The sequence below is a fragment of the Tachysurus fulvidraco genome, chromosome 6 (genome assembly GCF_022655615.1).
Source record: "Tachysurus fulvidraco isolate hzauxx_2018 chromosome 6, HZAU_PFXX_2.0, whole genome shotgun sequence".
Taxonomy (NCBI): domain Eukaryota; kingdom Metazoa; phylum Chordata; class Actinopteri; order Siluriformes; family Bagridae; genus Tachysurus; species Tachysurus fulvidraco.
In genome coordinates this window covers 24,130,451-24,146,073 of record NC_062523.1, presented here as the reverse complement: position 1 = coordinate 24,146,073, position 15,623 = coordinate 24,130,451, and the positions used below count along the sequence as shown (strand labels likewise).

The 15,623-nt window shown below is 39.6% G+C and overlaps 2 protein-coding genes across 2 annotated transcripts; both read right to left on the bottom strand.

The window, feature by feature from the left end:
* Positions 1 to 2,574: 2,574 nt before the first annotated feature.
* Positions 2,575 to 4,660, bottom strand: jagn1a (jagunal homolog 1a). Its single transcript, XM_027143615.2, has 3 exons — positions 4,529 to 4,660; positions 3,274 to 3,367; positions 2,575 to 3,161 (listed from the first exon to the last, which is right to left on the bottom strand). Exons 2-3 carry the CDS (start codon positions 3,360 to 3,362, stop codon positions 2,699 to 2,701), a joined length of 552 nt encoding a protein of 183 aa, XP_026999416.1. The 5' UTR covers positions 3,363 to 3,367; positions 4,529 to 4,660; the 3' UTR covers positions 2,575 to 2,698.
* A 2,084-nt stretch (positions 4,661 to 6,744) lies between these two features.
* col8a1a (collagen, type VIII, alpha 1a) lies at positions 6,745 to 9,035 on the bottom strand. The gene is made up of 2 exons (XM_027143619.2): positions 8,810 to 9,035; positions 6,745 to 8,675 (listed from the first exon to the last, which is right to left on the bottom strand). The coding sequence occupies exons 1-2, from the start codon at positions 9,033 to 9,035 to the stop codon at positions 6,745 to 6,747; spliced, it is 2,157 nt and encodes a 718-aa protein (XP_026999420.2).
* Between the last annotated feature and the right edge of the window lie 6,588 nt (positions 9,036 to 15,623).

The following is a 15,623-nucleotide window of genomic DNA, read 5'->3' as shown; positions in this document are numbered from 1 at the left end:
TCTGCCTTTAGCAGCTGCCATGCTGAATTTTCACTCAAATTTTCAAAGTTTCACCCTGTACTCTGTACCTACTAATATTATCAGATGACCTTTTCATCCTGAATATTGCATGAAAAATGAACTTTGGACCCGTCTGGATCCTGTGACTGTGATAAAATGACCTCTATAGATCTCAACTCTCAACAGTTATTGGCAAAATAACTGAGAGGAGAGTATCTGTCCGGTTAAATGACTTAAAATATTGATGGCATGTACAAAAGCCCATAATTAACACATTGTAAGAATTTCACAACATTTGAGAATTAGACTCTTAAAAACCTTTTCAACTTCTATCTCAGCTCTCAAATACTCCAGAACGACCAGACATAGGAACAGTTTCTTCCCTCAAGCAATCCATCTGATGAACAATTAACACAATGGAACACACAACACCTAATATTTGTACTATACCTCAATTGCACATTTCATACTTGCACATCTGTACATACATACATACATACATATTGTCTAAATGTTTACTGTTTACTTCAACTGCACATTTCACAATTGCACATGTGTACATACTGTACAAATTGCACTTCAATTGCACATTTCTCACATTTGCAAATTTGTACATACAAATTGTCTCTATTTGTATATGTAAATTTCATATGTATATTTCAACTGCACATTTCACATCTGTAAATGTGTACATACAATTTTGTCTATACTGTATATGTCAGTCTGTTACACTGTGGAGCTTCTGGCTTCTGGAACTAAAACAAATTCCTCGCATGTGAAAACATGCCTGGCAATAAAGCTGATTCTGAAGTAGTTAATTGGCTGGAGACATACTGTAGGTTGGCCTCTTCTTACATCGGTTAATGTTTTCAAATTCTACTTAAATAATATTACGGATTGGTTCTGGGCCCCACAACCTCCATTATGTGGTGTTAACATTCAGTCATCTTGGTGAGGGTCATGGTGGATCCAGAGCCAATCCTGATAATACTGTGCAAAAGGTGTGAGTAATCATCCCAAACAGGACAACAGTGGCTCACAAGGCACACTGCACACATAGCAGCAATTTAACATAGCCAGTTTGCCTACCTGCATTTTTTCTGGATAGTGGAAGGAAACTAAAGACTCTGGGAAACCCACTGCAAACACAGGGATGGGAAAACATGCAAACTCAGCGGTCAGTAACCAAAGCTCAGGCTCAAACTGGGGAACCCAGAGCTCTGTGGTGGAAGTGCACCATCGCATCACCTACTACCTGGTGTTATAATTGTAAAACATATTAACCCTTCCATCAGTCTGATGATAACACAAGCTTTCTCAGCTCTTAATGCCTAAATCTTACAGGTTTATCGGCTCCCTGTTCTAAATTTACTTGTAAAAATTATACTAGAACAAATATAAAGTTATGATGTCTGTCTTTGCTCTCTCTTAATCCATGGCTATCTCAGAAAGATGTTGAACAAATTTGCTCTATCCCTTCAAAAATTTGGTTGATAGATAGATAGATAGATAGATAGATAGATAGATAGATAGATAGATAGATAGATAGATAGATAGATAGATAGATGTCTTTCTCAAAACTGGGAGAGTTACGGTGTGGAGAGGCAGTAAAGAAGCTTACCACCTGGATTATTATGTTCTTAGAGTGAAGCACAGGGGTGAATAAGTGATGGATTGGGTTACAATCATCATGGCCAGGTCAAACCCCTGTATGTATATATGGTTTTGACTATGACATGAGTATGGGTGGTTTGAGTTTTTAGAAAGTGTTGATCTACTGGGGGTTTTACATATAACAGAATGTTGAACGCCAAAAAAAAAAAATTCCAGTGATCTGGAGTTCATGAGCAGAAACATTCTGATGAGAGACCACAGGAGACTGTCTTGAGCTCCCTGGACGTCTCTAGTAACCCATGATGAGCAGGAAAACATCTCAGAAACCTTGATGCAGATGGCATAAAAACAAATTAGGCTCTTTCAGCCATGCACAGGAATCACATATATATGTATATTAATCAAATGTATATGAAATCCTATTAAAGTGAGTTTATATGACATAATCTGTTCTAATCTAGTAGTTTCCACTGGTTGATCTTAGGAGCAAGGATTAATGAGATGAAAGCTATTTGGTGGCAGCATTGTCATTGCATATGGAAAAACCAGGTCAAAAGCCTGTGCTCCATATCAAAAGGCCCAGGTAGGGCTGTTAAACAGGCCAAATATGTTGCCCAAAAATATATGTTTTGTGCCAGACCATGGCAAATCATCTCCAGTCAATTAAAAGCAATGAACGTTAATGACAACATATGAATATGGAATTATAAGTAGTTTGAAATACAGTACAGTGATTATTTGAAACATTTTTTTTAATGTGAGAGCATTAAAAGACCAGTGAATTAAGAAGCAAGTAAATGGTGTATTAAACTGTACTGTGTGCCTATACATTAAATAAATTACACAAATAATCTGACTGTCAGCTGAAGCATCATTTGTAATATCCTGTCGGATGTAAATCTGTCTAAATATATTGTGATGGTGGTCACCGCATAAAGAATAAACTGTAAATAAACCCAGTGGTATGTATGTCCATTTAATCTTAGATTTGCATTTATTCCTTGTTGATAATTCCATGCATGTCAAAACTGTGAGTAAATATACAATTGCAGGACTTGTAACCAGTTCTTCATCAACTGTCTCTTTATTTTTTCTTTTTTTCCTGTGTGGAGTCAAACCAGGCATCCAGCAATTTCTTGCTGTAGTAAATTTGCCCTGCGTGCACCTGAATGGCAATCACCATCAGCAGGTACATCACTGACACCGCGGAGAAGCCAAAGATAAATCGGTATGCCTTGCCATGTCGGTACAGCTGCTGTGCCACCGGGAACATCTCCATGGCACCAAATATTAGCGGAGCTACAGAAAATAGGCCAGCGCTGATCATGGAGATCACCAGATAGCTAATGTTGTTCTTGGGCATGGCCATGCCTGACAGCAGCGAGGGCAGCAGGCTGAGGAGGTACGGGTACTCCCACTGATAGGGCATGGCCACCACGTCATGGGAGCACAACTTAAAGTAGGAGACTGTCACCTGGGAGGCTATAAGCAACCATAGCACAAGATGCACAATAGTCAGCTTCTTGATCTCAGACTTTAATGAAGCACTGCAAAACAGAGAGGTCAAGTTAGGATCTAGTTAGAGGATAAACACAAAATATGAGCTAGTTATTGTTTGAGTAAACATGGTCAATGTGGGTTTACGGCTTAATATATTACCTCATCTGATAATGAGGAGCCACTTTCTCTCTATGCTTGAAGTCACTTCCATCAGTCCCAGCAGCTCTTGGGCCTGCACGTGATGTCATGATTCCTGTGTGAAAAAGAAAATGAAAAATTTAATCCCCAAAAGATAATCCACAAGTCTGCATTAATAAACAATAGTGCACAGATATGCACGAGCAGTATAAATTGCCTCATGCTGGACATTAATATAACAAATACAGGAAGCATACAGGAATAATGACTTCAGAGCAAATGTATAAAGAATTCAATACAGTGATTGATTGACACATCCAATACTATGCTATTTAACCTGAAGAACAGTACATTCAGCTATTTTATCCCAAAGAGATCTGGCCAATCTATTGATCTACTGTATAAATATCACCAAAAGAGATCACTTACAAGATGCCTCACATAAAAACTGCATTTGTGTCACCAATAAGGCCTACATTGCTGGTTAAAGGCTAGATTTTAAATGACACAGATTTGCTGAAATGATATGATTATGAGACTCTAACTAATCTTATTCCAGATTAAAGTGTGTATGCAGATTAGCTGTATACAGAAGAGCTCGAGCGTGTTTCAGGTGTATGTGACTGAATGATATGAGGCTTCACCTGCTGGGGTATTTAAACAGCTGTGCTCTCAATCTCTCTCTCTCTCTCTCTCTCTCTCTCTCTCTCTCTCTCTCTGTGTGTGTCTCTATATCTCAACCTCTCTCTCTCTCAACCCCCCCTCTCTCTATATATATATATCTCAACCACTCTCTCTCTCTCAATATATATATCTCAACCTCTCTTTCTCTCTCTCCCTCTCTCTTAACCCCTCTCTCTGTCTGTCTCTCAACCTCTCTCTCTCTCTCTCTCTCTTAACCCCTCTCTCTGTCTGTCTCTCAACCTCTCTCTCTCTCTCTCTCTCTCTCTCCCTCTCTCTTAACCCCTCTCTCTGTCTCTCTCTCTCTCTCTCTCTCTCTCTCTCTCTCTCTCTCTCTCTCTCCCTCTCCCTCTCTCTCTGTGTCTCTATATCTCAACCTCTCTCTCTCTCAACCCCCCCTCTCTCTATATATATATCTCAACCGCTCTCTCTCTCAATATATATATCTCAACCTCTCTTTCTCTCTCTCCCTCTCTCTTAACCCCTCTCTCTGTCTGTCTCTCTCTCTCTCTCTCTCTCTCTCTCTCTCTCTCTCTCTCTCTCTCTCAGTCTTATTAACGGACGTTTCATAAATACAAACGAATAAACAACTTACTATCGGATGAATAAATCCTCCTCGCGCGGAAGCGAAAGAGTATTTTTTATAAAAATAAAATCCGAAGAAATCCGACACGCTGCTACACAATAGCTTTCCAGACTGTCACAGAATACATGCGCATGCGCACTGCGCAGCACAATATTTATATAACCCCGCCCTCCAAAAGATGCGCATCAACATCCGCGCATCATCCTCAGCATCATCACCACCACCACCACCACACACTAGGGGTCTGGGATGATGCTTATTGTTAAATTTGTTTGTTTTATTTGTTAACAGTTTAGAACTGATGCTACTAATTCCTTTCAATGGAAATGCCTGATATAATATGACTTAATTCTTGGAACATGGTGCAAAATTGATAAATGTTCATCTTAAGAAGCAAGGGAATAAAATAAGGCTAGGAAATATAATATAAGAAATGTTAATAAAAATGACAATCAAATATTGTTGTTTAATAAATGAATATAAAATCTTACTTGGATCACCATCTTATATGTAGTAATTATTTATTATAATAATAGAATAATATAACGAATTTGGAAAGTTATTGTACATATATTGACTGTAGCTGATCTGTCGCTATGCTCAATTTATCAGGCCTCCTCTACCCCACCCACCAAGGGAAAGGGTCTACCACAGGGACACCACTGTCCAGATATTACATGAATGTTGGACCATTCGAAGTGTATCACTGATACTGACATGGCTATGTGTGTGCTATTAGTGTGCATCGTAATGGTTATGTAGTTTCTTATTAACTACTTTATTAGACAGTTACTTTGTTGAACCACTCGACTTTTCATTCGCTGTCAAGATTCCACATAGCGACTAAGTATATATAATTATGTAGGCAGTTTGTTAAAGCTGTTGATTTAGTTAGTTCTTTATTTAGTTTTCTAAAATGTTATGCCATGAACAGAATCTAGTTTCATAATCAAATGCATAATCAAGTTTCATAATCAAATGCAAACTGTAAAAAAGCAGGGTCATGACTGATAAATTACCAAAATATGCTTTTCATGTTTTTCTAATGTTCCTCATCATTTTGATTCTATATACATGTTCATGTGTGCATGTGCAGCACTTCAATGAAAACACATTTTGAAACGGATATAAATCCTTTATTTATAAAAAAAAAAAAAGAAAAAAAGAAAAGAAAAGAAAAAGAGAGACACACAATTATATTATAAAGCTTAGACTTGGCTTCAAGTTGAACTATTTTACCATTTATGTAAAGGGACAAAGTAAACAATTCTCAAATTCTCCAAGCCCTTTTTAACTTTTAATCAACATGTTTTTAGCAAGCACAGTTGAAAAGGTTTTTCTAATGTAAAATTTATGGTAAGAAAATTAGAAAGATGCAAAGAAGAATATTAAGATAGATGAATGGAAGATATTTTACTATGCTGTTTTAATGTGTGCTCTGAAATGTGAGAGCATGTGAAATGTGTGAGATCTGTATAATTGCCTATATTCCCAAATGTAACTTTCATTTTTAATAGTATTTTTTCAGTGGTTTTCAAAACGAGTAAGGAATGTGATAAGGTTCCTCTGTCAGATTGTTCCAATTCGTGTCATTTCACAAGCAGCTCACATAGCAGACACACATTTGCTCTCATTACAGTTGTTCATATTATTTACTAATTAAAACTGGTTTGAAAAGATTATGTCTGTGCAAAAACGTTACAGTTAGATAAAAATATAGTGGGAATGCATCATTATGAAATGGTAATTCTTTAGAATATGTTCACGATACAGTACATTTTAATTAATATTTAAATATGTCTGAACAATTAATTTATAATTTTATTTATTTATTTTTTTCGCAAAAATAGGTTTGTCTTGTCATCTCTGGGCAGCTGCCACTTTGGTCATCCTAAATATGGCACATTGTCATAAAATAGGAAATACTCCCATGAGTCCCAAACATCAAAATCTCAGTACACAAATAAACATATAATAGCACCATATTAGCTTGATTCCTTGTAGAAATAGCCAATTATAATTTTAGATCTTTTGCTGCGATTAGTTGTTGCTAGAGTCTTTGTACAGGTAGTATAGTGTCTGCATATACACAATACTAGACACATGCATGATCATTGGAGAGACATCACAGGAGCAGTTTCATGTCCTTTCCTATAACTCTGATGTTAAACCCATGTAAATGTTCTTCATTTCATGCCTCTTCTGTTTCTTTCTTCTTCATTGATCTACATGGGGTACAGTAGGAAACCAGAGAAAGAAGAATGGACATATTGTCCTGCATAGAGTCCAGATGCCTGGTCAGATGGTAACTGGATATGAACAGTGTCTCCTGGCTGTAACGGAATCACAGCACTGCCAGATGCCTGATCCAAAACACCCTTCTTATACTCATCATATGTATACATTACAGGTTCTCCATTTCGGTACAGACCCACCCACACATTGGAACCCTTGCAATGTACATGGTATGAAAAGTAGTAGATACCAGGTAGATCACAGGTGAACACACCTGTCTGTGGATTGTAATTCTGTCGGCCATTATACAATAGCTTGTCAAATACCACTGGTGTTCCAACTGGAGGGTAGGGTGTAGTCAGTTGTGCAGTAAAAGCAGGCATCTCTAGACCACTAGAACCCATTATATCAGCTCCACCTCCATACTTTTTTCCTTTCATATGAACACTAGTCTTCACTCCATCCAGGGCTGGCCCCATCTCAGGCAGAACACCCATGAGTTCAGGGTTTAGGGCAGGTGGTCCAGGGGGTCCTGGAGGACCAGGAGGACCTGGTTGACCTGGCTGGCCTGGAGAACCACTTGGGCCTGGAGGCCCAGGAAGACCAAGAGAGCCTGTAGCACCAGGGCTTCCCTCACCTGGAGGACCAGCCTTACCAGGAGGTCCAGGTTCTCCCTTAGGTCCAGGAGCTCCAGATGGTCCAAATGGTCCCGCTGGTCCTGTCAGCCCTGGAATGCCTTCTGGACCCTGCTGCCCTTCAGGACCAGGTGCCCCCACTTCTCCTTTAGGGCCAGGCATGCCAGGAGGGCCATGGGATCCAGGTTGACCCTTCTCTCCACCATCTCCTTTGGGACCGGTAGGGCCTGCTGGTCCCCGTGGGCCAGGGTCACCATCTTCACCTGCTTGACCTGGTTGGCCTGCAATTCCTGGAGATCCTGGCTTTCCCACAGACCCTGGTTCTCCTTTTGCTCCACCTTCACCGCTCTCCCCTTTAGGTCCTGGTGCACCAATACCACCAGGAGGTCCTACTGGTCCTGGAGAGCCAGGAGGACCACTCGGTCCTGAGGGTCCTACCATACCAGGTGGACCTCCAAATCCTTTGTCACCTTTTGGTCCTGAAGGTCCAGGTGGCCCTCCCATTCCTTTGTCACCTTTTGGGCCAGGGTATCCTGGTTTTCCAAATCCAGGTAATCCAGGCCTTCCTGGCAAACCTGGTGGCCCTGGTAGGCCTTTATGACCTGGGGCACCCGGCTGCCCTGGCGATCCAACATCACCTGGTTTTCCAATGCCAGGCAGTCCTTGTGGTCCTTGTTTGCCCTCCAAGCCTGATGGTCCTTCTGGACCAAGTGGTCCAGGTGGTCCAGGTTGTCCTTCTTTACCTGGTGCACCTGGCAAACCAGGGGCTCCAGGCTTGCCCACCCCTGGCAATCCTTTATGCCCAGGTAGTCCTGAAGGCCCAGGTGGTCCTTTTGGACCTTGTGGCCCAATATGTCCGATTCCCTTATCTCCTTTAGGCCCAGGCAACCCCGGAAGACCAGGTAGACCTTTGTGCCCTGGTTCACCTTTGGGTCCTGGCAGTCCTGGTAGCCCTTGGCCACCTGGCCTCCCAATTCCTGGCAAGCCCTGGGGTCCTGGGGGACCAGGTGGTCCTGTCATACCTGGTTGCCCTTGTGCTCCACCAGGTCCCTGTTCACCTTGTTCTCCTGGTGGTCCCAATTCACCAGGCTTCCCTGGCATTCCTAGCATTCCTGGTTTACCAACACCAGGTAACCCTGGGGGGCCAGGAGCACCTGGATTTCCTGGAGGACCTGGCATTCCATTTCCTTGAGGACCAGAAGGCCCTGGTGGTCCTTGTGGTCCAGGAGGTCCAGGGGGTCCAACTTCACCTGGAATGCCCTGCTCACCTCTAGGGATGGTCTCACCTATATGCAGAAAAACATGATAATATTTGCACAAAACTCAGAAATGGCATATGACACACTGAGATATCTAACAGGATATTGCAGATATTAGATATTATAGATATATATTTCTATCGGGATGATAAAATGATCACCTTTTTTGTCCTTGCCTTTATTCATATGCATGGGTAATTGTGGTATCTCTTTCCTGTAAAGGTGATGCTGCAAATGAGGCATCTCTTTTCCTATACCTTTGTGAGGTATATGAGGTATGGGCTGATGCTGTTGATGATGTGGTTTGTGCCCATAATATGCACCTCCACAAACGGATGGTAATAATACCACTTGTACTAAAACCACCAGGAAAGGAGCCATAGCCATAGCCTGTAGAAATCAATCAATCAATCAATCAATCAACCAACCAATCAATCAATCAACCAACCAATCAATCAATCAATCAATCAATCAATCAATCAATCAATCAATCAATCAATCAATCAATCAATCAATCAGTCAAACATACAGTATTATTACACTAGTATTATAACAAAGACCCATGTTAAAGTAAAAAAAAAGCATTTACTTTCACAATGTTTATGGTGCCCCATACAAAATATTTAAACAATAATGTATTTAATATCTTCTTGGTCTTCATGATGCAGTTTTTTTTATGTATGTTCCATGTGGCCTTCCTGAAACAGGAGATTTACCTGTAACTTCAACTGCACACTAGTATGTGACTTCTAATGGCAATTGGATGTGCAAGAACTATTTTTCACAGCAACTAGAATGAGTACTTATGCAATCACAGATGTTACCCCTAACCACTTTAGTATTATTATCTGTTTTGTGTAGGTTGAATAGATCTCAATTAAATTTATTTCGGTGCCACTAAACGACAAAATCTGCAAAAGTTCAAGGACAGCGAATAAATATGATACTCAATCTATGTTATATCAGATCAGAATCAGAATCTGCTTTATTTTCAGGCATGTTTTAACATGCGAGGAATTTGTTTTAGTGACAGAAGCTCCACAGTGCTCCATACTGTATATGTCACAGACTGACATATACAGTATAGACGAAATTGTATGTACACATTTACAGGTGTGAAATGTGCAGTTGAAATATACATATACAAATATAGGCAATTTGTATGTACAAATTTGCAAGACTGAGAAATGTGCAATTGAAGTATACAATATATACAATTTGTATGTACACGTGCAATTGTGAAATGTGCTTTTGAAGTAAACAGTAAACATTTAGACAATATGTTTGTATGTATGTACAGATGTGCAAGTATGAAATGTGCAACTGAGGTATACATAGAACAAATGTGCAAGTGTGAAATGTGCAATTAGGTGTTGTGTGTTCCATGGTGTTAATTGTTCATCAGATGGATTGCTTGAGGAAAGAAACTGTTCCTATGTCATAATATATATTATGTTAGTAATATTAGACCTACGTAAACCCTTGTAGAAGAACATTGAGAACTTAACCCTTCCCACAAATTAGGTGTATGCATTTTATAAAGGTGATGTATCTATCAGTTGTAGTGAATAATAAAAAATGTTTGATTCCATAGTGTAACATGGTAAGTGTACAATATTTGTTCAAAGGTTTGTGGACATTTGTCCATCATGTCCATATTTGGGCCTTCCCATTCATATCAGATTTTCATATCTGTACCATTACAATGTACCCTTACTGGACTTCAACAGAGGATCCTAAACCAGTTGTAGCATGTTAATGCACAAATTGAAGTCTATGAAGACAAAAATTGCACAATTGGGATCAGTTGTAACACATACTGTGCTCCAGGCATTCTATTGCCCATATCATTGCCTGACCTTAATAATGCTCTTGTAGCAGAATGAAAAAATATAAAGTTAAATAAAAACAAATTGGATCCCCAGATCCAGTTCAGCTCATGCAACAGTAGCTAATCTTGGACCATTAACTAGCAATTTCATTCCCTATATTCACAGTAAGTGAATGAGAGTGTGTGTGTGCCCTGCGATGGGTTGGCACTCCATCCAGGGTGTATCCTGCCTTGATGCCTGATGACGCCTGAGATAGGCACAGGCTCCCCGTGACCTGAGAAGTTCGGATAAGCGGTAGAAAATGAATGAATGAATTCTTTTACAATACAATTTTGTTACCCTATTAGCTAATTTTCCACCATCAGATGACAGGTCCCAACTGGGGATGGTAAAGGCTAGCAGCAGATTTGTCTTTTCAAAATCCTGTACAAGCTATGTCACAGGGCAACTAAACACACTCTGAGGAAAGCACTTACTACCATATTCCACTAAACCACTAAACAGTTCAATGAGACACGATTGGCTTGAGTTGTTTGAATCTATAGACTAACATGCACAATTTTGCCATCATGGATTCCCAACACTAACAATAAGCCAAACAGTTTTTTGGTAATGATTTGGATAATTTGGTCCCCACATTATTACATTTTAATACAGTTGGAAAAATCTGTACAAAACAATATTATATCTTCCACTCTCAAAGTTAGGTGGTGCATGAGCTTATGAACAGGGATTGCAGCCTTTCATTATAGCCAATGCTTTCATCTCAATGTCAACTTTGAGCAGGAATAATTTGAAGGGAATTTTGCGCTATTTGTGTGTGGTGATAAACCTTGTCCCTGTTGTGTGGTGATAAAAACTGTCCCAGTTGTGTGTTATTTCCTTATTTCCTCTCACCCTTGCCTCTGTGAGAAATGGAACAAGACTGTGAAATGTGCAGCATTCTCTGAACTGCACTTTAAAGTTGTGTGTGTGTGTGTGTGTGTGTGTGTGTGTGTGTGTGTGTGTGTGTGTGTGTGTGTGTGTGTGTGTGTGTGTGTGTGTGTGTGTGTGTGTGTGTGTGTGTGTGAGTCTGTGTGTGTCCTTGCATCTTGAGGATAACAGAAAGACAGACAAAAAGACTTATATAGGCCAGTTTAGGCTCAGACTAGTTAAAAAGGTGTGTGTGTGTGTGTGTGTGTGTGTGTGTGTGTGTGTGTGTGTGTGTGTGTGTGTGTTTGTGTGTGTGTTTGTGTGTGTGTGTGCATTTCCAGCAGATGAATTAATTTGTAGTATAATGGACAAAGAAATTAAGAAAATCACTAACAGATGATGTCTGCCATACCTAAAAAACTAAAGTGTATTCCAATATGTCCAGAATACAACAGCAGCTACAGATCTCTCCTCTCCTCTCCTCTCCTCTCCTCTCCTCTCCTCTCCTCTCCTCTCCTCTCCTCTCCTCTCCTCTCCTCTCCTCTCCTCTCCTATTTGTTTTCCTTCCTTTTTCCTTTTCTCTCTATGTATCTTGTTCACTCAACTTAATCCATAATGTTGCAAATACACATAATTTTCGACAGCTTTATTACCACGAGTATTGAGTTGTACTAGATTTCTTTTCAGATTTCTTTCATGTAGGTTTGTCAAAGGCTGAAAAAAGTATCAGGGAATTAGAGTTTCAGAGTAACAGCAGGGGAACTTTGACCTTTCTCAGGCAGTTGGTGATTTTCACACAGACATGCCATTGGCTACAGTTCTTGGAAAATGTAATTTGTACAGTTGCAAATGTATGTGTTTTAAAAGCATATCAGGGCTGAAGTTCAGGGCATTTGGTTGTTAGGTTGGTTGTAAATATAAACAACTTATGAAATTAACAGAGCGAGGAATTAGAATGGAGTCAGTCCCTGCTTCCTTATCACGGAAATAAGGATGAGGTTCCCTTCTTAATCTGGTTCCTCTCACCATCACCTACGTACGGCTTGTTAGAGATAAATAGTAACTTAATTTTAAACTTTAAACTTTGTATTCTTTTTCTATACTTATGCTATAAAGCTGCTTTGAGACAATGTGAAATTGTTAAAAGTGCCAAACAAATAAATTGAATGGAATTGAATTGAATTATTTTCACAGTCTATAACACTAAAGATGTTTTCGAGGACATTTCCAGCACACCACCAGGGGGCACTGTAAGAATGCAGTATTATTTTAAAAAAATCATATATGAATATGTATATTTTCTAATAATATCTTTCTGCAATAAGGGACAGTGAGCCTGTGGTTGCTCTGTAACTTGAGAGGTATGATTTGGGTGGTGAATATGAGGGTGTGGATTTGGATGTCACTTAAGACTCCCAAAGGGTTAGAAACCGCCTGGGCGTGAGTTTTACCTAGGGATAGTAGGCACTTGTCATGAACATCATTCAGGAAAACCTAATTCCAAGATAGTTTGGGTTCAGTCACTAGGTTGTGTGTTTTATAGTAGACTGCAGTTTACCTTACAAACACTTTGTCAGTTACCTTGTCAGTGTAAATAGATACTGATGGACAGTGTATTCAAAATAAATTAGATCTAACTTAATATAAAGTCTAAGAACATATTCTACAATCTTTAGCAAGTCTGTTATAATCTCAGTTTGCTCACTCTCACTCACTCACTCATTTTCTACCGCTTTATCCAAACTACCTCGGGTCACGGGGAGCCTGTGCCTATCTCAGGCGTCATCGGGCATCAAGGCAGGATACACCCTGAACGGAGTGCCAACCCATCGCAGGGCGCACACACACACTCTCATTCACTCACACACTACGGACAATTTTCCAGAGATGCCAATCAACCTACCATGCATGTCTTTGGACCGGGGGAGGAAACCGGAGTACCCGGAGGAAACCCCCGAGGACGGGGAGAACATGCAAACTCCACACACACAAGGCGAACCCTGACCCTGGAGGTGTGAGGCGAACGTGCTACCCACTAAGCCACTGTGCCCCCAATCTCAGTTCAAGTGAATGAAAATTTATTCTTATTAAATGTATATACTTATGCAGTGGCTGGATTATTGGTAGTATTGATAGTGGCATATATATTTTTTAATTTGTCACCTTATTGCAGAGATCTGGACTATTATTAGTAGATAGATTATTAGTGCACCTCTTAAATTCTCTCAAATGTTAGCCAGCATAAAAATGTACAAAAAATGCTAAAAAAAAAAAAAAAAAAAGGAAAATAATAAAAAAGGAAAACTGATGATACACGTATGCTATCATACTATAGGTAATGACTATTAGCCTACAGGTCTATAGGTATTATAGCCTTTACCTGATAGATTGTGTGGTGTGTGTGTGTGTGTGTGTGTGTGTGTGTGTGTGTGTGTGTGTGTGTGTGTGTGTGTGTGTGTGTGTGTGTGTGTGGTGTATGCGTGCGTGTGTGTGTGTGTGTGTGTGTGTGTGTGTGTGTGTGTGTGTGTGTAAGACACTTGTCTTGCATGCATTTCCATGTCTGTGATATTGTGTGAGTTGGTTCTACTAGGTTGTGCTTTTAGCTTTTTGCTCAAACGCAATCTCTCTCTCTCTCTCTCTCTCTCTCTCTCTCTCTCTCTCTCTCTCTCTCTCTCTCTCTCTCTGTCTCTCAATCCTCTGTCTCTCAACCTCTCTCTCTCTCTGTCTATCTCTGTTTCTATCTCCCTCTCTCTCTCTGTCTGTCTCTCAACCTCTCTCTCTCTCTCTCTCTCTCTCTCTCTCTCTCTCTCTCTCTCTCTCTCTCTCTCTCTCTCTCTCTCTCTCTCTCTCTCTTTCTGGCTTAAGCACACACCCACACCAATTACAATAACACATTTGCAATGCAAATCTGAACGTGAGTTTTCCAGCCAAACTGTCACTATAGTACAGAGAATGAGGACAAACCCATGTGACAAACCCATACCAAAATACTCAAAGCATGTATGTTACAATTATTATTTAATTACTGTGACAAGTGCATCAGACAATTAAAAAGAGACACACCTGTATACTAACACAGCCTGACCTTTTGGGAGATTTGTATAAAATTCAAATGTACGATTTGGCTGATTGCATCTGTGTGAAATCAGGTTTTTTGAATGCTTTAACCTTTGTATGTTTTCACATAATTTGATTAATAAAGAGAGGTTAGTTAAATGTTCAGTATTAGAAATAGTTATTTTGTATTAAAAATGTGTGGAATCATTGATACAGCAACGTTGTCTGTGAATTTATTCAGTCTCCAGTGTCAGTTTAATAGTTATAGGAAGAGCTGAATAGGTTTCCCAAGATTCATCAGAGTAGAGAGCTTTCTTGTAAACAAGATGTTTTTTTTTAAAAAAAAGAAAAGAAAAGAAAGAAAATAATTTAATAATTAATGATCCTATTCATACTTGATATAACTGAGTGATAACAGGAACTATCTTGTTTCACCAATGTTCTGAAAACACATCGTAAATAGACAAAAAAAAAGTATGACATGCTGTTCTTTAATAAATTAACAATTATAATCAATGGTGACTTGTTTCATATTAAGAAGAGTAAAACACTTAAGGACAAGCTGTTATTAGGAAATAATCAATGTCAGGGTGGTAAAGGCTCTCATATCACACAACAAATTTCACACAACCTACTGTGGATTCTTTTCCAAAAATGGAAGATCCCATTGTGTTTTATTCCTAATTTATCACATTGCAGTGCAACTGTTTTATTTGAACTGTGTAGCATAACAGAGAGTGTTATAAATTGTAGTAAAATCAATAAACCTAGTCATAGTATCTGTCGTAATTAACGGAATACTAGTTTTCTGATGCTCAAGCAGGTGTGATTTCCAGTCAAATATACCGCCTCTGTTGAACAAACTGCTCAGCCAATAGATCGTGTGTCACTATGACCCTTATACTGAAGGCCTTTTTAAACATGACCTCTACCCCCATGAGAGACGGAGCTTTCATCCACCTTTTGTTCACCCCTTCTGTTGGAATCTCACGTAGCACATCGGCCAATAAACAAAGCTTGTAAAATTAACACCTCATGACATAAATAGGGCAGGTTAAGAGAAAACACACAGCCACACAATGGGCTTACTTGGATACAGCTGGCCCCTAAAAACCCAATATTTACAGAGCTATCATCATTTTTCTATTCTTCTGCTTCTGCTTTCAGACTGCTT